The sequence below is a fragment of the Rattus rattus genome, chromosome 15, assembly GCF_011064425.1.
Source record: "Rattus rattus isolate New Zealand chromosome 15, Rrattus_CSIRO_v1, whole genome shotgun sequence".
Taxonomy (NCBI): domain Eukaryota; kingdom Metazoa; phylum Chordata; class Mammalia; order Rodentia; family Muridae; genus Rattus; species Rattus rattus.
The window spans coordinates 66,096,965-66,115,543 of NC_046168.1; the positions used below are offsets into that span (position 1 = coordinate 66,096,965).

Sequence of the window (18,579 nt, forward strand, 5' to 3'; positions counted from 1 at the left end):
GCGACCCTTTGAGAACACCATTCCTCAGTACTTGGGCTCCACCTCCTCCTTCTGAATCTGTCTGACCAGAGAGTCCATGTGCTATTCCAGAGATAGCCTGCTTCATCCTATGAAATTATATGTATGCTAGCGGGCGGCGTGAATGAGACTACCTATCATGCTCTGATGATTAGGTTCCTGTGCCTGTCTTAACATAAAATTTGTAAGCGTGTTTCCTTAAGAGATATGCTCAGAGGTCAAAGAAAAATCAGTGAAAGAAATACATACTCTGTCAACTTTGGTCACGTTTTCTCCTTTGCAAAGAAGAGACAGACGTTTCATCTCGCAACATCCCCTGTCTCTGTTTCTTTAGATAAGAAAAAGTTACCAGAGACTCAGTTTCCCAAACTCACTTGGAGAGGATCCAGAGTTGGGATCTGCCCCTCACGTAAAGCCAGTTGGAATGTGGTGGGGCGTAAAGAATCCAAAGCTTTTAAACTCAAAAGATTAGAAAACAAACAAAACTCGGAATGAGACCCAGTCAACTGGAACAATAACGCAGGTAAAAGCAAACCGTGGAGACATCTGACACCAGCTCCATCCCATCAAAGCGAATAAAGGCTGCGTGTGCTGCTGCTGCCAAATTGACAAAAGGTTTTACTGCTTCACCAGCTTCCCAGATCAGCAGGGAGAGCCAGGAGCGATGGATTATAACAAAGGAGAGGTTTTGGAAATAGCAAGAATAGAAAAGGGTACAAGCAGTACAAGCAGCCCCATCTCTATAAGCGAGGGTAGATTTTAATTGAAGACATAAATCACCGGAGTGCTTTGTGAGGAATGCTGACCCTGAAGCTAATGCATCTTTCGAAAGGCTGAGATGTAGCATTTCCAGTGTTCTGTAGCACACTGCGGCACACAGAGCTATGCCAGGATTTAGGATTTAGAGAGGCCAAGAAGCTGATAATTAGGATATCGCTTGGAGCTGGCTAACTGGATAGAAGACTTAAATGAAGTCCACTAAAGTTACTCACTTAGTGTTAACTCTGAGATGGGACAGGCGATACCACGGCTGCCAGGAACCCTTGAAATCCCAGGTAGCCAATGGCCAAGTGAGGGTTATAGAAATCCCGGAGTGTCTATTAGGAGGTGGGGATTCTGGGCACCATAGCCAGAAAGGCTAGCAATGGAGTGAAGTTAGTTATACAGGACAACTGTGGGCCACAGATCGGTGATGCAGAGAAGAGGCAGATGCTAAGATTCATGGGAGAATCAGGACCTGGGGGAATGGGAAGGGGCCAGCACAGCTTTGCAGGTCTGCTAAAATGGCTCTGTGTGGAAACCACGCGTCAGAGCATGGGCAGGCCCCAGGACAAGGGGTCATATTTGATCATAGCAACAGTAGTCCAAAAAAATGGCTGCCGGTGCCATGAGGACTATTGTTGTGGTAACTCCTGAGGCTGCTGTCCCTTGAACAACCCAAGGAGGTAGCATCTCTGTAGCTGAAGGACAGACATGGCAGATAAGGTCTGACAATGCTTAAATGGTAGGACAGAATACTAATGAGGTCTTCAGCGACAAGAATACCAATCAACCAAGTAGATAAAACACACCTGCCATTTCTACATTTCCTCTGGGTAGGGGTGTGTGTGTGTGTGTGTGTAAATATATAAAATACAGGGATGATGATGATTGGTTTAAAAAATAATCCTAAATGTGCCTTCCCCCTCAGTCCCCTCACGGCAGCCACACTGGGTTTGGTTAGTGTGGACTGGGGTAGCTGTGATTTAACTTAAGGCGTAAAGTCTGTTGTGAAGACAGGCCAAGGCTTTGTCCTGGGAAAGGCGTCCATGTACTTTTAGCTGCTCCCTTAACAAGGGGGATGAGGAAAGGCCTCTAGTGACTTCCAGCACACATTGCTGCTGGTGAGGCCAAACCCATCCATTATTACTTTTTTTTTAAATTGTGCTCAGATATGATTCCAGCTGGACTGCTGGCACACGGCCTTCATCGCCCGTGTGAATAAAGGCTGTGTACTGTAGACAGGAGTCTACCGGTTCTCTCTCCTGGTAGAAAGGGGATGGCGCCTAAGTCTTCTCGGGCTTACAGGGAAGTTTAGGAATCAATGGTACAGGATGAAGGGGGGTATCTTCTCCACCTCCAGTTTGTCTGATTGGTTGTCTCCCCCTCTTCTGTTACAACGCTCAAATCTAAGGAGAGTGTGCTGTCCTCACTGCGCTCGCAATGCCAACTGCACACGCCCCCGAGTTAAGAAAGCGTCTTTTCTCTTCCTGCCTCTCCCACCCCTTTGTCAAGACAGACATGCGGTTCTGAATCTGCTTTCCAAGATGAGAATGCTGGCTGGGGTCGGTGTCTGTGTTTGGACGAGAAAACACAGCTGTGTCAGCGCATCTGCCTGCTGAGGGAGGGGAGGTAACTTGAGGGATTTCCAGTGGTTGCCTAAGGATGTTCGACGGTAGCAGCCATGAAGTGTTTCAGGAAAGTTAAGTGTTCAAAGGATCAGATTGGTCAAATAGCAAGAGTCTAGGTAAAAAGAGACAATGGGTGATCAAAAGCGAGTTGCATTTGGCACCGGTGCCAGCAGTAAATAAAGTGTGCGCTATTTAAAATCAGTCCTGCCCAGTTGCACTTACGCTGCAGTTGGGGCGTGAAAGGCTGCGAAAAGGTTAGGGGATTTCATTACTAAGCTAGTTCGTATTACTAAAATCATAGCTTATGTTGGCAGGCCACAGTGGCTCCACTCACTAATCCTGACTTTTATGATATTTATCCCCTATCTCTGGAGCTCCGATTTTTCTGGCTAAGGGTATGAAACCCAAACAGCGCTGTGGAAAATGGGAACACCAGAAGGACAGCCCAGGTTCTGTGTCAGTGACAGGAAAAAAAAAAAAAAAAAAAAAGACCCCAAACCAATCTCTAAGGTTCTACTTGCCAAAGAGCTGCTCTCTTGGCCCAGGAGCCTGTAATCCTACCTTCCCACTCAAAGGTGAGTCAAACAAGTCTCCCTGTCATTCTATGCCTCTGAAGTAGTTATCGGTTTACCAAGTGAATGTCACCAGACCTTGATGGTAAGGCCCTTGGCAGGCAGGTAAATTCCTTTCCTGCAAAACAGGGAAGGGCCCTGAGGTTGGTTCAGTTGCACTGTGGGGTGTCTGGAAATTGGAGTGCATTCCTGATTGTCAGTATATTGGGAGGGCTATGGCAGCCATTAGCCTTCAGTGGTGGGAGCCAAGGATGTTAAACATCCCACAGAGGAAGGTCCAGGCCTGCCCCAGCTGCCAAGAATGCCCTTGTGGGGACATGTTGCACCTCAGTCCACAGGAATTTAGGGAGCACTCTGTCTGATTCTCAAGGGATTGAATTAACATTACACCACAGACTGAGAGTAAATGATAGCCAAGGTCACCTTGGTTGAAACCTTTACCTTAACACAATACCACTGTTCCATCGACTGGGCAATCACACAGCTAGAAACAGGAACCGGTTGTGCACGTGCACAACGGATCCGAGAGGGAAAAGGGAGGCACGGAAGACTTGGGTTAGTTCTGATCACGGAGCACAGATGCTGGAGGGGCAGCATTAATCTCTGAGTTTGCTCTACACAATCAGATTGGACAGGCAGAAAAACGAAAAACAAAAACAAAACAAACAACAACAACAACAAAAACGAAAGAAGTTCCTGCTGCATCAAAACCAACAAGAAACAAGAGAGAAATTCATCTGAATTACAGGGTTAGGGATTGCAATGGAGGAACGCTGACTTCTAGCAAGTGCTCTGTGCTGCCTTGAAGAAGCTAGCTCTGAGTAGGCTGAAGAAACAAAGAGCTGACAGAGGGACAGGGAGGCACTCATTCACCTTGGCCTCAACTCATTTCTCCCAAGTGCAATAACACACAGGCTCTTTCACGAGTATGACTAAAGAAAGATCAGCGTGGCAAGAAAATCAGTTTGGTCAAAATGTTCACTTGGAAGAACAGTCAAGCCTCGATCAGGTCACTAGGGAAATCTGAATGCACGAAGAAAGGAAAGAAAACGTAGTACGGAAATTGAAAATGCTCATCTGAAATGACCACTAGAGAGAAAAGCGACAGGGAGAACACTAGTTTCAAATGTTAACCACTCCTATTACAGTAAACTAATAGCATGAGATGTGTTACAATGAAGTCAAAAGGCTAGCAATGTGAAAGGCTGCCCTTGCCCCCAAATGGAACTTAAAACCAGAGCTTTTCAGGACTGCCACACTGGTATAGCGCCCTAGTGGCCAGCAGTTGTGACTGAGCATCTAAGGTACCCACCAGCCCCTCAGGACACTCGCTTCAGAGTTGGTGAAACTCCTCTAGAAGGACCCAGGAGGACCGAGTCAGAAAGGAAAAGAATTAACCAGAGCTCATGGTGAGAACGGGGCCAAATAAAAGCATCAACCTTACCCAGGTTGTCGTCTTTGTGTTATGGTCAATGAAGAAGGGTCGGCCGTTTGGCGCTATCCTCATCTCCCAGCCTGGTGGCAGGAAGCTCTGTGTGACTTTGTGTTGTGGTTTGGGGGAGTTGTAAGGTGATGGCTGAGGGGACTGTGGATTGGAAAGGGTATCTTTCACAGCACGGCGTATGGGTGAATCCTTGGCACCCTAAGGAACAATAACGAGTGTTAGAACTCTTCACCACGGGCCAATCCAACACGTCACAATGCAGCTGGTATTAAGCTCTTCCTTGGAAAGCAATGAGGGAGAGGCTCCCCCGAACCCCCATTTCTCCATCTACTTTCGAACCAACCCTAACTTTATGCCTTTGTATTGGTTAGGTGTGCAAGAATATCAAGGATGAATAGCCACAATTCTTTGCCAATCATGCCTGCCCGAAATACCATTTTATGGGTGGAGATTTCAGAGCAGAGCAAGACAAGTCCTTGCTCTCAAAGAGCACGTAGTCTTACAAACACAACTGCCGGGTTTTAGAACCGGGAAGGAGACCTCCACTGGTGGAGGCAGCCACCCGGAATGACAGTCATTATCCCACATTCCCGACAGTCTGGAAGTGCTGTCCCCAGCTCCCACTGTGAGGAGCTTGCCTCAGAGCACGTTAATTTACTCCTATCCTCTTTGGCTTTTGAGTGTCTGCCATTTATGATGCTCAGGGCGGCCACTGAAACATGACAAGGATAGCGTACAAGCAGATGTCCAGCAATGACTTAAGAGATGAAAACACACATTAGAAACATGTACCCACACAATGGAAGACCCTACGGTCAAAGGAAATATGAACGAAGCGATCGCTACAAAACAGAAGCATGGCCACTCGGAAGAATGATGAGATCTGATGGCGTTAACAGGCAAGAAGGAGCAAACACAACAGGTACAGGTTCAGCAGAGAGCGCACCGGCGGTGCTAGCCAAATGAGAATGAAGATTATGACAAGAGTCCAGAATGTTAGCTGGCCGAGACACTGAAACACGTGGGCAGCCTGACATAGCAGCCTTCGCCACCTGCCTCAGGAACAAATACCAGTTTAGAGAGAAGAGAGAATGAAGAGAAGCCATGGGACAGAGATGAGCCTGGTTAGACGAGGCGGCCTTCTCACCTCCAGTGGGGCAGATAAGGTTACTGTTGGCGAGCTGAGGCTACGAGGCCGGCGGATCTGGGGTTCGACTAGGTGGTTGTTACTGTTTGTGGCTGATCCGGAGGCACCGTCTTCTGCAAGCTATTTTGGAGGCAAAAACAAGTTAGCTTTGTATGAGGATCTCCCTGTGTGTGATTAGGAGCATGAACCCCAACGACAACACACACAGCCATAATAACAGGTCTGGCCTATTTAAAGCATAGAAGAAATAATTAAAGCTAATAGTGGGGGGCAAAGACTTGGGAGGCACATGGAACAGAAATAAAAGTAAGCCACTGGCCCAACTAAAAACTAGCCATGGAGATAAAGAGATTCAGGGTACGGGAGAGGGAGCTGTCCATGGTCACAAGCTCACTTTCTGAATGTATTTTTACGTCACATTAAAAATGTATGTCTCTGAGGATCAACGTCTTCCAAGCAAATATTCTACTGAAAGTAACACATGTCTTTGGTGAGATCTGTTTTAAATACAGGCCCTTCCTAACAGAGCATGAACGCCATGCTAGGTTGGACATTACGTCTTGGCTGCTAAGGTCCTTGAGTCTGGGTTGCATGGTGATCTTCATACCTGCATGATTGGTCGAGTCCAAGTTGTGGTTCGATTGTTATGATTGACATAGTATGTGCGTCCCTTAGCATCTTTTCTTTCTTCCCAGCCTGAAGGTAGGCCCGGCGTGGTATGTACATAGGCCACTGATGGCTGTTTGTGCAAGAAATTATTATTATTTAACAACTAGAATTTGTTCTCTGACCAGTTTAATAAAGTAACTAGAAAGTTATATTTCTCTGGGCAAGATTAAGTTAATGCTGGTTGTACAGGGGAAGGGAAAAAAAAACAGCCAAACAAACAAAAACCAGAGAAAAGCAAAACAAAACCCACAACCCATAAACAAAGAGTATCTGGAAGTCTGACACAAACTGACTCTAAGCGCTTCCACTCTCCTGTGAGAAGAAAGGCATCCACATTCTTACAAAATCATCTCTCTGAGGTCTTAAATAGGGAACCATTACCAAAGTGTCAGTAAATAAAAACAATGTATCATACCCTGGTCCAGTTGCTAAAGTTCATTGGTAAACCACACAGTTCGAAAGAGAACCACCCAATGTTCATGCCCAGAAGAGGAATGAGCGCTCTAGACACCTTTACACGGCTGCCTACCTGTAGATGCTCAGTGCATAGTTCTTCCTGAGGCCCAGTGCACACAAACTTTCAGGGCAATATGTGACACTGAGTCTCTCCTCTGACTTGCACTGCTGTATGGGGACATAATCTGCAGGATCCCTGGTGTGTTTATGCTCTCCAGCTCAGGAGGTCCCCTAGACCTCTGGTGAAGGATTCCTATGGAGTCTCCTATTAGAGGCAGTGTTTATACCAGCGTAATGACATAGACTATAACCCTCCCATGGTCTGCGATGTCTAGTTTGAACTATAAATAGATAGTGCAAATTCTTTACTCTCTTTCTGTCTTCCTTTTCTTGAGACAGGGTTTTAGTATGTAGCTTTGGCTGGCCTAGGACTCATATGTAAACCAGGAAGGCCTTGAACTCCTAGAAAGCCTGCCTCTGCCTCTCCAGTGCTGGGATTAGAGACATGTGCCACCACACCCAGCATGAATTCCATCTTTTTAGATGAACACTTACTGAAACTTTGGATTGTGTAAGAAGCATCATGAGAGACGTAGCCTGGGTGAACGGGTGCTAGAGTATACGGGATAACTGAGTGACGGGCAGGAAAGAAATGCCCAGGGCGAGCACTAACCCAGGAATGGCTGCATCCATAGTGCTGAACCTCACATTGTGCTGGGAAAGCAATGATCTGGGGGAGACGCCCAGAAAGACAATGCCTACCAGGGCCAGCAAGACTTCTGCCCCATTGCTCTGGGTGCTGCCTTCCCCAGTGGAGTCTTCTCTCACCAGCCCTCTTAAGTACCTCTGCCGGTGCTGCTTTCTTGGACTTAGGCTGATCATGCGATGTCTAGTTTGAACTATAAATAGATAGTGCAAATTCTTTACTCTCTTTCTGTCTTCCTTTTCTTGAGACAGGGTTTCAGTATGTAGCTTTGGCTGGCCTAGGACTCATATGTAAACCAGGAAGGCCTTGAACTCCTAGAAAGCCTGCCTCTGCCTCTCCAGTGCCGGGATTAGAGAAATGTGCCACCACACCGAGCACGAATTCCATCTTTTTAGATGAAGACTTACTGAGACTTTGGATTGTGTAAGAAGCATCATGAGAGACGTAGCCTGGGTGAATGGGTGCTAGAGTATATGGAATGACTGAGTGACGGGCAGGAAAGAAATGCCCAGGGTGAGCACTAACCCAGGAATGGCTGCATCCATAGTGCTGAACCTCACATTGTGCTGGGAAAGCAATGATCTGGGGGAGACGCTCAGAAAGACAATGCCTACCAGGGCCAGCAAGACTTCTGCCCCATTGCTCTGGGTGCTGCCTTCCCCAGTGGGGTCTTCTCCCATCAGCCCTCTTAAGTACCTCTGCCGGTGCTGCTTTCTTGGACTTAGGCTGATCATGTGACTCTTCTCTTACTGAGCTTTCTTTCTGCCCTGCCCTAGCTGCCCTGCTCACTACCAAATGCTCTGGTGAAGGTCCCCAGTGCCCTGTGACCCTGAATTGGAGGAAGCAAGAACATAAGCCGCGTTTATCAGGCAAGGGAGACAGTGTATATAAGGAGCCTTCCTGCTAAGAATGCTCCTTGACATTTTCCCAGATAAGCCCTAAAGGATCAGGGAATTCCAAGCACAACTAACCACACAGCATCCGGTATCCAGGAGCAAGACAACCACCAACAAAGAGATGTAAGCTTTTGTGACTGTGAAAGACAGACCAAGTGGTCCACAGCCACAGGGAAGCTCTACCTCCCTTCAGGACTTTCATGTGGACTGGCTGGAAGCCTAGGCTGATGTGTCGTCATGTAAGGAAACAGACAATACTTTTGTTAAAATACATTTTGGCTGACTCTGGCTTATATGAACACAACTGCTTTCACTAGGTGGAGTATTAAGCAGCCCTTGTTACTGTTCTCCTTTCTTGAGTCATGTTTTAGGGAGAGGCCATTTGATACGTTCTCAGAAAACTTAGTTCTAGAAGCACTGAGACTTTAATAAACAAATACGGACAACATCCATTCCTGGAACTGATACCTTCAAGGCTACTGACAGCCCTAATGGCTGAGATGTGCTATAATCTCAGAACCGAACTGTCAGCGGCAAGAACTTCCTGTACCCGGGTTATACACACAGAGCTCTACAGGTAACAGGACCAGTTACACAGAGGAGGCCAGCAGAGAGAATTCTGAATGTGTCTAAAACAACCATTCTCCCTTCAACTGGGAATTAACCAGGCAACTGGTAATTTAGTCGCATCTATGCAAGAAGCTGTTATTAAAATATCTCGAGACAGCCTCCTCTCAAGACGAGCACGTAGAACAGCTTGTGCCGATGACTCCCTTTATTACTAAAACATGGCCACCCAGGACACATGACCAGCAATGACAACTCGGCTTCATCGGCCATCTCTTGGAAGACGTCCAGGCTTGGGTCCATTGATTAGAGTTTTATTACTCTATGTGAATGATGTCTCAGCCTTTCTCAGGAAACAGGTTAGGCAATCCAAACGTAAGCTGAAGGTAGCATTTGAGTTTTCATCCATAACCTAATATACTGCTGGGCATTATGATTCCAAATAGGCATTCACTCCAGCCTCATGGTGGCTGTGATCCATCAACGACAATGAAGATCGGGATTATGTTGAAACTGAGGAAGTCTGACTATCCTTTGATACTGCGCATCACAGACTCTCCATGACTCACCCAGGCCCAGCCACAGTGGTATCTCAGGATATTTTTAGACTCTCTTCAGTGAAGATCAAAGGACTTTGCTCCCTCGCTCTTTCTATCTGAAAGGGAGAGCCCTGGTGTAGCCTGTAATAAAGTGACATGGTGTACAGACTTTTGCCATAAATCAAAAGGTCAGGGTTCCCCAGATGAGGGTAAGCACTCTATCACTGTGTAGGAGAAGCACTTCACAGAAGGACGGTTACCACACGCGGTAGACGGCGTGGGAATGCTTGTCGGCATGGGAGATGTGTATAAACTGTGGTGTATTTCTGCCGCTGAATGCCGAATGATCATTAACATAGCTGAGAAAAACCAACCTAAGTTAAAAATAGTTTTCTGAGCATTATGTATGCAACATCATGCTGAGGTTCCCCCCTCCCCATAAATAAACAGCGCCTGCGTGTGTAACAGCAGCACATGCATGTTTGAGAGGGCACGGGAGTGAGGTGGTAATTTATAGGACATTTCTGCCCGGCATATGCATCAAAGAGGAGGTCAGAGGGGAAAGTCACTCTGGGAGGAAGAATAGAAAACAGAGAGGATGGGAGAGAGACGGATGTGGTCCTTCCAAACCTATCTAGGTACTGAGAAACATGGCATATCATGGTGGGAGCATTTAGGAACTACCACTGCCAAGGCTTCAAAAATAAAAGACCGAACCAAATAAAAGACCAAATTCACGGGTGGAGGAGGAGAACACAGGCGGGAAGAACGCTGGAAAAGGGCAGCCCCAGAGGCACATGGGTTCTCTTTTCCTCTGATGAATGACCTTGTACTGCCAGGTGACTTTCTATCACAGTCTGGTCCTATAGTAGTTCAGTTTGTTCTGTCTTTTGCTACCATGAGCCGTCATCAACACTCCACAGCTATGAGCAGGTTGCAAATTCAATTAAACGGAACGATGACTGATACACTAAGAGGATGCTATGGGTATGAGACAAACCATCCCATGGAATGGTCTGCCCTGTGGCTCCACTACTCAGAGTAGGTTGTGTCAGTCAACACAACTGTAGGAGGCCAACAGACTTCTTTGAATTCTGCTGGAGGTGGAGCCTGGCTCTCCAGTACCTGACTGTTGTCACATAAGCCACAGTGGCTTAGCAACCCTATGCTGTGCTCACTGCACTGACAGCTAATCTGAGCGTCCTTCGTGTAACACTGGGTGCTAAACATCCTGCAGGAAATCAGCCATTGTGTCTGTAGTTAAAGTTATTCACAAATAATGAGCAGCCAGCAGGCGAGACAATTAAAAGAACTTCTTCAAAGAGTCATCTAAGCTCCAATCAGCAATGCAGACTGGTCGGACTTCGAGGATCAGTAGAACACATGAAAACAACTAGTCCGATTGAAATTACCTGTGAGCATGAATGCTAGCAATCAAAATAAGAAAACAGTAACAAGTATAGATAATGTCACTGAAATGTCCTAATTGTTCCCGCCCTGGGAATCGTACAAACACTTGTCCATTCCCGCCAATCAGAAGTCTCGTGGCAGAGAGAGGTTACGGGTTATGATGGAGATGCAGACAATCTGATTCCCTGTTAAAAATGTGGTGCAGGAAACAGGAGTGCACAGCCTCTTGCACACCTGGACTCACATGCCTAGCCCTAATGACGCTCATGGCTTCTCTCTCAACCGAGTAGTCAACAGCAAGAGAGAAAGCTCGCCAGGAATAAAGACACCGACAAACCCTACTGGAAATGCTTGGGTTAAGCATTGTTAACCAGGCGTGGCAGTACTTCTCATCGAATTATGGAGGTTTAAAAATGATTCTGTTTTACCCAATACCTTAAAGAACCCAAGATGAGATGTCTAAGATAAGAAACGCACGTGTCTCTCTACCATAGAGAAACTGACCTGATTCACCATAATCAAAATAATAAACCATCCCACGGACTTTCACCGTTAGTGTTCAATAACTGGGGTCATTACCGTTGATTCCTCACCACCCGTGACAGTTGACGAACGGGCTCGCCTAGTTGGGGTGCTGGGCTGTTGAACGATAATGTCCATCAGTAACATGTACTTGGGGGGGGGGGGGGGACGGCTCATTGCTCAGTGAACCAGAAATCATTGCCGAGGAGGTGCTGTGACAGGTGACGCGAGATTGGTATCCCCATCACCCGCCTTGTTCAAATGAAGCTGGGCACGCCCCAGTGACCAGCAGTCAAGAGAGAATAGCATACAATGCTCTCTGTATCACCAGAACACCCCCAAGGAGCTCAGGCTACATCCGTGACAGGGGTGACTAACAGACACTTCAAATGTAATGTTTTGTGCTTCCACGGCCCAAAACTTAGCAGATGCTTACATCTACACATCTCAGAGAGGCCACTGGTGGTCAGCGGGGGCCCTGCATCTTAAGAACAAGGGGACGGTGGAATCACGGTCTCCAGGCAGAGGGACTCTACAGCAAATAAAGCTGACACTGATTTGGAAGAGGAGGCGAGAGTAATTGATGTCTGCAGGACAATCACAGAATCAGCAGGCTGAGAAGGATCCCCACCAGCGCCTCTCAGTCTACGGTTCAGCTTTGGGAGGTCTGAACTGAGCTCATCCATCTCGCCTTGTTATATCAGCCAACCTACACGAGGGACTCCACAACCCAATTTATTACGCTGGCTGGGTACACATCGCTTCATTTTTGTAACTTTAAAAATAGTAAAACCTAAACAAAACCGCCCTTTGAAGTCAGGGGGAAAATGCATATGAGGAAGATGGCTTCAAAAACTTTAAATCTGTCGCCTTTCTTCGAGTTCACACACAATGACCAATGACGAAGGTCATGAAAGAAGATCTGTAGCAATTAAAAAAAAAACAATGGGTGTGACAGTTCATGCTTGTGATCTCAGCACTGGGGGGTGGGGGGAAGCAGGAGATTGTTGCAAGCTTAAGGCTGGCCTGGTGTACACCCCAAACCTCTGTCTTAATTCTCCCGTCTCCTCACAAACCCACCAAAAAAAAAAAAAAAAAAAAAAAAAACCCAAAACAACAACAACAACAAAAAAAACCCAAAAAACAAACACAAAACCCCCAAAACCAAAAACCAAAAAAAAGCCACAAACAAACAAAAAAAAGGCCAAGATCAAATATCAAATTGAACATTTAAAACCACAGAATATTTTCACCTCCCAAAGAAGAAACCAATTCGTGTAAATTATTTCTAGCAAGGCTTTCGCCTGCCCTCCGATTTGATATTTCCTTTAGCATGTGTTGGATATCAAAAACCCCTCTGCCATGCCCATGCGCACTCAGACTTATCACAGCTGTAGGAGGGAGAAAGCAAACGGCAGCTGATTCTTCATTTGCGCGGCTGCCTTTATAGTTAGTGCAGTTGCTCTGTGGAGCTGAGCGTTTAAGCCATGGGGAGTAGAGAAAAAAAAAAAATCAGGCTGTCTCGCTGGAAGAGTTCTTCCTGTTCAAAGGGATCAGTGAGTTTACAGAGTTCGGCTGCCTGAGACCCAGCTGAATGGACCACCTAGTTTCAGTCACATAAGGAGGTCAGGATGCATTCTGGAAACACCAGAGCATGGTTTTAGCATCTTGGAAGCTTGGTTGGTAGCGAGGACTCTGGGTTGGAAAGTCAAGACCCCTTGCACAATTTACTCGGAAAATTTCCTGCTTATGCAGTGCATGGATCCACACAGGAAAAACTCTTTCTCAGCGGCCCTAAAGATTTTCAATCAAAGCCAAAAAAGTCCAGCTGAGGACCGGAAAGGAGTGTTTGTTACCGGTGGAAGGTGAGCTTGTTCAGCAACCGTGTCGGTAACACTGCAGGACCGGAGCCTAGAGGAGGGCTCTCTCTGCTGCAGGGGAGGGAAAGACAGGCAGTGTTAACAGGAGAGCTCTCACACTTCCTAGCCCTGCTCTTTGGCATCAGAGGCCATCAAACACCACCTGTTTCCCAGCAGTTACAGTGCCCTTCCAGAGCTCAGCTTTCAACTCTCAAGTGTTCTCCAGCAGGCGGGGATTTAAAAGTAAAAAGGAGGCCAAGACTACTGGAAGGGAGAAGAGACAGGTCCCCACAACACTCAAGAGTGACAAGAGGTCAACAGTCTTGTATACTCCCTGGGATGCCAGCTCTGGGCAAATCCTCAAGGGTGAGGAACGGAGGAAAAGGGGAAAGAAAGAAAGCTAAACTGTGTGGCCACAGCACTTAGACATTGCCCACCCTCCCTGTGAGGGTTAACGTTTGTATTTAGCTTCTGAGTGGAAGAACTCCAGTAGGAACAGAGTGGGGCAGGGAAGCCAGGCACACCCGAAGACAATCCCGTGTGCCACACACAATGCTCCTCTCGCTTGTTTGCCTCGTGGACCTGAACAAGGATCTGAGAAGGTCACAGGTAGAAGGCTCCTTGCTGGGAGAACGCTCAGCCACACTACAGCCTGTAACATGTGTGGCTTTTAACATTGTATAACAACACACAGTAAGTTAAAGATGGGCAAAGCTAAGTGGTGGTGTCAGGGATGACCTGTGCCTTCCCACACGGCATGTGCGTCATCCTGAGGGAAGCATTCACCCCACTGCCCTTAAATACAGAGTAGCCCTGAGCATCAAAATTGGAGGAAGTTCCCCAAGGATATACCAGGCTTCTGGAAGCACTGAATACAAGAACTCCTTACTCTAATCGTGACAAATGTCAATTTACATCAACATAGAAAACTAGGAATTTCTTTCCCACATATTTTATATAAACGGTATATGACTGCTATAATTTCTGCAAGTTTTTTCCTTGATACATTTTAAATACATGGCTTTGTGGCTTATGCTGTTTCCATAGCAACAGTTTTTTACCAATTCAACTATCTCATATATGCAACCTCTTCTCTCTCCACTTAGTACTGAATTTTCATCCCGATGGTGTTTCCCTTTTTTGAAAGACTTTTATGGAATTTTAATGTGGAAGCACACAGTCACTGCCACTCACGCAGCAGAGGCCAGCAGCTTCGTCTGAGAACGCCATAACTGAAGGACGAATGACGTTGTACTTAGTGGCTTTTATGTTCTATGTAGCCCTCCAATCACTTTATGTTCCGTGTGTTCATCATGGAGGTGACCGTATGAGGATGTCATTTCCATCATAGTGACAACCATGGCTCTCTCCAGGACATCTGTAAGTCCAATTGCTTGAGAAACATGGTGTGTGCTCCTGGCCTTAATTCTTTTCTCACGTGAGAATGATTGAAGGGCTTTCCCGGCAGTGTTCCACCGCTACATGCAAAGTCTTTGTGACTGATTTCATTCCTCCTCACTGGGCTGAAACTTCTAGAGGGTATTTCTCTGAGGGCTGAGAAACCCAGGTCAAGTGTTATCTTGATGACTGGGCCACAGTTTCAAACTTTTTCTCCTCAAGAGTTCATATGCTGGGTTTTTCGGTTTCTTCTACCCCATAGTCAAGCTTTGCCAGGGACAATCGCTTAAATATCCGTTCTCCTTGTTTGTGAATGGAAGGTGTGTGGAGTGTGAGCTTAAAAGACTGGTTGAGAGGCTCTGAGGGCCCCTTTTTCTCAACAGGAAACGCCCTCATGGCAAAGACATTGTTTTCATGAGCCTTTTCAATAGACTTGGCCAGTGGATCTCAGTCTTCCTAATGCTGCAAACCTTTAATAGAGCTCCTCATGTTATGGTAACCCCCCAGCCATAACTTTAGTTTGTTGCTACTTCATGACTGTAATTTTGCTACAGTTATGAATCATAATGTGAATATCCAATATGTGGGGTTTCTGATATGTGGTCCCTGTGAAAGGGTAGTTTGACCCTTAAATGGGTCATGACCTACAGGTCAAGAATTGATGCCCTTGGCTATTACCTGCATACAAGAGAATAAAGCAATAGTGTTGCTGACCAACCGTGTTCAGCTTTTCTAACAATACCATGACTTACGATTAGAGCACTAAACTGTTCCCCATTGGAGTCCGGAGTGATCTGTAACCTTCTGCTCAGTTCTTCCGACAGCTCCTGGGGGCTGGTCCTTGACACTGGGGAGGCAGGAGGCGGGGGCAGAGCCAGGCTGAGAGAATCTCCCGCCATGTTCACTTCCTCTGAAATGGTCTCCCAAGGCTTTGGAGGAATCAGACGTTAAGGTGAGTGCTAGGAACTGGGGATTTACCTGACTTCCTTCTAAAGAAAACGCACAGCATTCATAACCATCAGGGTGACCGTAATTAACACCTCCTTAGCACGAGGCACGGAATCTTCTGGATAAGCACAAGGGAGAGAGGGCCACTGTTCCAATGAACAGACCAGGGAACTTCTCGGAGAGAGCCAATCACTGAAGAGAGCAGGCGATTGAGGGGTCGGAACTCAGTGTGAAGGAGGAGGCGGGCCCAGGGCCACACTCTTACTCCTGTGAATACATACTCCTGCTGCGACAGCTTTTTGCCAGCCTCTGTTACGAATGGATTAGAAGCACCTCGAGAATTTACAAGCAATTCTCATATAGGTTTTTTTTTCTTTCTAAATGCCATGAGGGTTCTTAATGAAAACGGCTTAGTTCTACAGAAGAACGCTCAGTGACTCTACTGTGAAACCCTGGCTTGCTGCTCTAACGCAGGTCACTGAAACATGTTGTGAATGACTTTCCTAACATGAGGCCAACCTAGTCATCAGTCATCAGCATTGAGCTAAGATCATTTCTGACTTAAGTTCATCTCCTTTCCCAGTGACACACTGTTAACTGTTGATAAGAGAATAGCCATCAATAGTCCAACCAACTCAGACTCGTACATGTTTGGACAATCTTTCTTAAGATGTCAAGCAGTTCATCAGAAACTTGCCCATGACACCCAGACAGGTGACTGAGCTCCCTCCCTCGATTCCTCAAAGTGGCATCTTTAGCGTTGTGTCATGAGATTGGTTAGATCCCGGGGAAAACCAGTCACTAAGCAAAAACATGTAAGACTTTCTTCACCCCAGAATCATGTTCTCCTCTTCATATTTATGTAAGTCACTGGGCTTGGCCAAACATGGGTTTCACAGGCATTTCCTAAGTTCACTAAGACTCAGATGGGAATCAGTTAGTCATGAGGCCACAGTCTTCACACGCAATACACAGTTTACCAAGGGAAAAAGATAAGATACAAAATCACCCTGGGGATTGTGGGAAGATGGAGCTGCTTAGCTTGACAGCATCTCTGGACATCATACCTCAGGGCCTTCTCCACCGCCTTCAGAGGCCTCAGGCTCCAGATCTTCACTAATGTGCCTCCGAGAGCGGAAGCGCCGGTGTGCGGCCTCCTGGTTGATCTGCCTGATGTTATTGTCTGACTCTGACGACACATCCCTGAAAGGAGGGTGAGGAGATGTGAGAAGAGAAGTATTCAGAATGGGCCCTCCGACAGTCCAACCCTCACTGCGGGCCATGCAGTGACTACGACATCAGGGTCAAACAATAAGGAGCAAGCAACCGATATTGGACGTGTTGGCTAGACTACACTGCAGGCTCACCCTAACCCCCAAAAGCAGCTTCAGTGTATCGTACAAGAGTTAGAGCATTTTAGACATTAACAGCTGTCCTCTACATCCATGGGGGATGGGCTGCAGAGCCCTCCCTATCCCTACAGACTTCAACATCCTACGTGTTCAGTCCCTAAAATGGAACGGCTGTTTAAATGCACTCAGAACTTCCTGTGCCCTTTAAATCACCTGTGGATGACTTACAATGCCTCAAACACAGGAAGTATTCCACAAACAACTTATCCTGCACTGTCTAGGGAATGACAGATCAAGACAGACCGCTGTTCAGGGTCAGCACTGGCCTAATATATTTTCCTGAATAGTTATGCTCTGTGGTCGGCTGAACCCACAGGTGTGGAGGCAGAGGGATGGCTGTTAATCAAGCTGCACTTCAGTATTTGAGAAGAGATATCCATGCCCTTCAGTCTGTATCAAACCAGCCCTTTGGAAGGAAGTGACAAGCAGGCTCGCACACTCAGTCGGCAGGTCCCTTCTAGGTCTATTCATCAAAGCAGCCAATCTGGGTCATCAGTAATTGACTGAAGGGCACTAACGGCCCAAATTCAAGGCTGTGGTCCCAAGAGGATGTCTCCTGTGGTGTGTGACTTACTTTTAGCTGCTTTCTGTCTCATTTTGACAAAAAAAAAAAACAAAAAAAACAAAAAAACAAAACCCTCATATCATACGATCGCAACCCCTTTCCCAACAACCTGTTTCTAATGCTCCAAGTCCGAGGCAGGGGCTGACCTCCAAACAAGCCTGAGGTAAGAACACAGCACCATCACAGCTCATTTGCTTGTTTGTGGACTAAGGATTTTAAGTTAGGATCCCAGTTAAGAACTCATTCCCGAAAATGACTTGATTGACTGCATCTTAAAAATATTTTGCAGTGCATGACGGGTGATAGTCTTTTGGGGGAAATCTCAACTGCGAGTTTCTGGAGTTGATGTCTAAAGGCCCTCTGCAGGCACTGCAAGCATGCCTCAATCCACATCCAAGGAGCGCAAATGTGTGGCAGGTTAACCTTCCAAAAGGTTGCGGATGTCAGTTCAGGTGATCTGATAGACGCTATCAGTCAACGGCCATTACAGACGCCCTCTAAAGTAAGGACTTAAACTTCCAGTACTTTCAAACCTATTCGTATCCCAAATAAAGAGTCCCCTGGGCCTCTGAGTAGCAACTAGATTCAACAAGCCACAGTGTGGGAGGACGACGGTCCGAACAGTCAAATATTTCTACCAAACATCTTTGCCCAACCAACTCTAGGGCTCAAGGAGGTAGTGTGAAAGTTGGCTTCCATTTTAATCCACGTGTAAATTATAATTCTTTATTACTAAAATATGAATTTTAAGAAATTGTATTATATTTGAATACAGAGTATTTGCTGCATTAACAAAACATCGTTACATTAAGCATAATCAGATTAAACTTGTACACTAGAGGTAGTATCAGAAAATTGATATTACTATAGATATAATTATTATAATTAAGAAGTACATATATATATAGTAATGTTTCTGAAAGCATAAAAATGATTAAAAATGGCACTGTCGGCTGTTAGAAAACTACCATATTGTATTCATGGTGATGTATTTATTGTCTTTTTTAAAAAAGGCTCAATTCTCAAGTATGAAATAAATTATTAAACAAAATGTAAAATTA

At 46.2% G+C, this 18,579-nt stretch overlaps 1 protein-coding gene across 1 annotated transcript in view; it reads right to left on the reverse strand.

Annotated features, from left to right (window-relative positions):
- The window catches only part of Nedd4l (NEDD4 like E3 ubiquitin protein ligase), a 323,775-nt gene that overhangs the window by 39,863 nt on the left and 265,333 nt on the right, over positions 1–18,579 (reverse strand). Inside the window, exons 10-16 of the mRNA XM_032885399.1 lie at positions 16,609–16,744; positions 15,346–15,522; positions 13,193–13,267; positions 11,394–11,453; positions 6,179–6,310; positions 5,572–5,691; positions 4,425–4,622 (exon numbers count right to left, since the gene is read on the reverse strand). Of these exons, the coding sequence (XP_032741290.1) occupies positions 4,425–4,622; positions 5,572–5,691; positions 6,179–6,310; positions 11,394–11,453; positions 13,193–13,267; positions 15,346–15,522; positions 16,609–16,744 (898 nt within the window). The remainder of the gene's footprint in view (positions 1–4,424; positions 4,623–5,571; positions 5,692–6,178; positions 6,311–11,393; positions 11,454–13,192; positions 13,268–15,345; positions 15,523–16,608; positions 16,745–18,579) is intronic.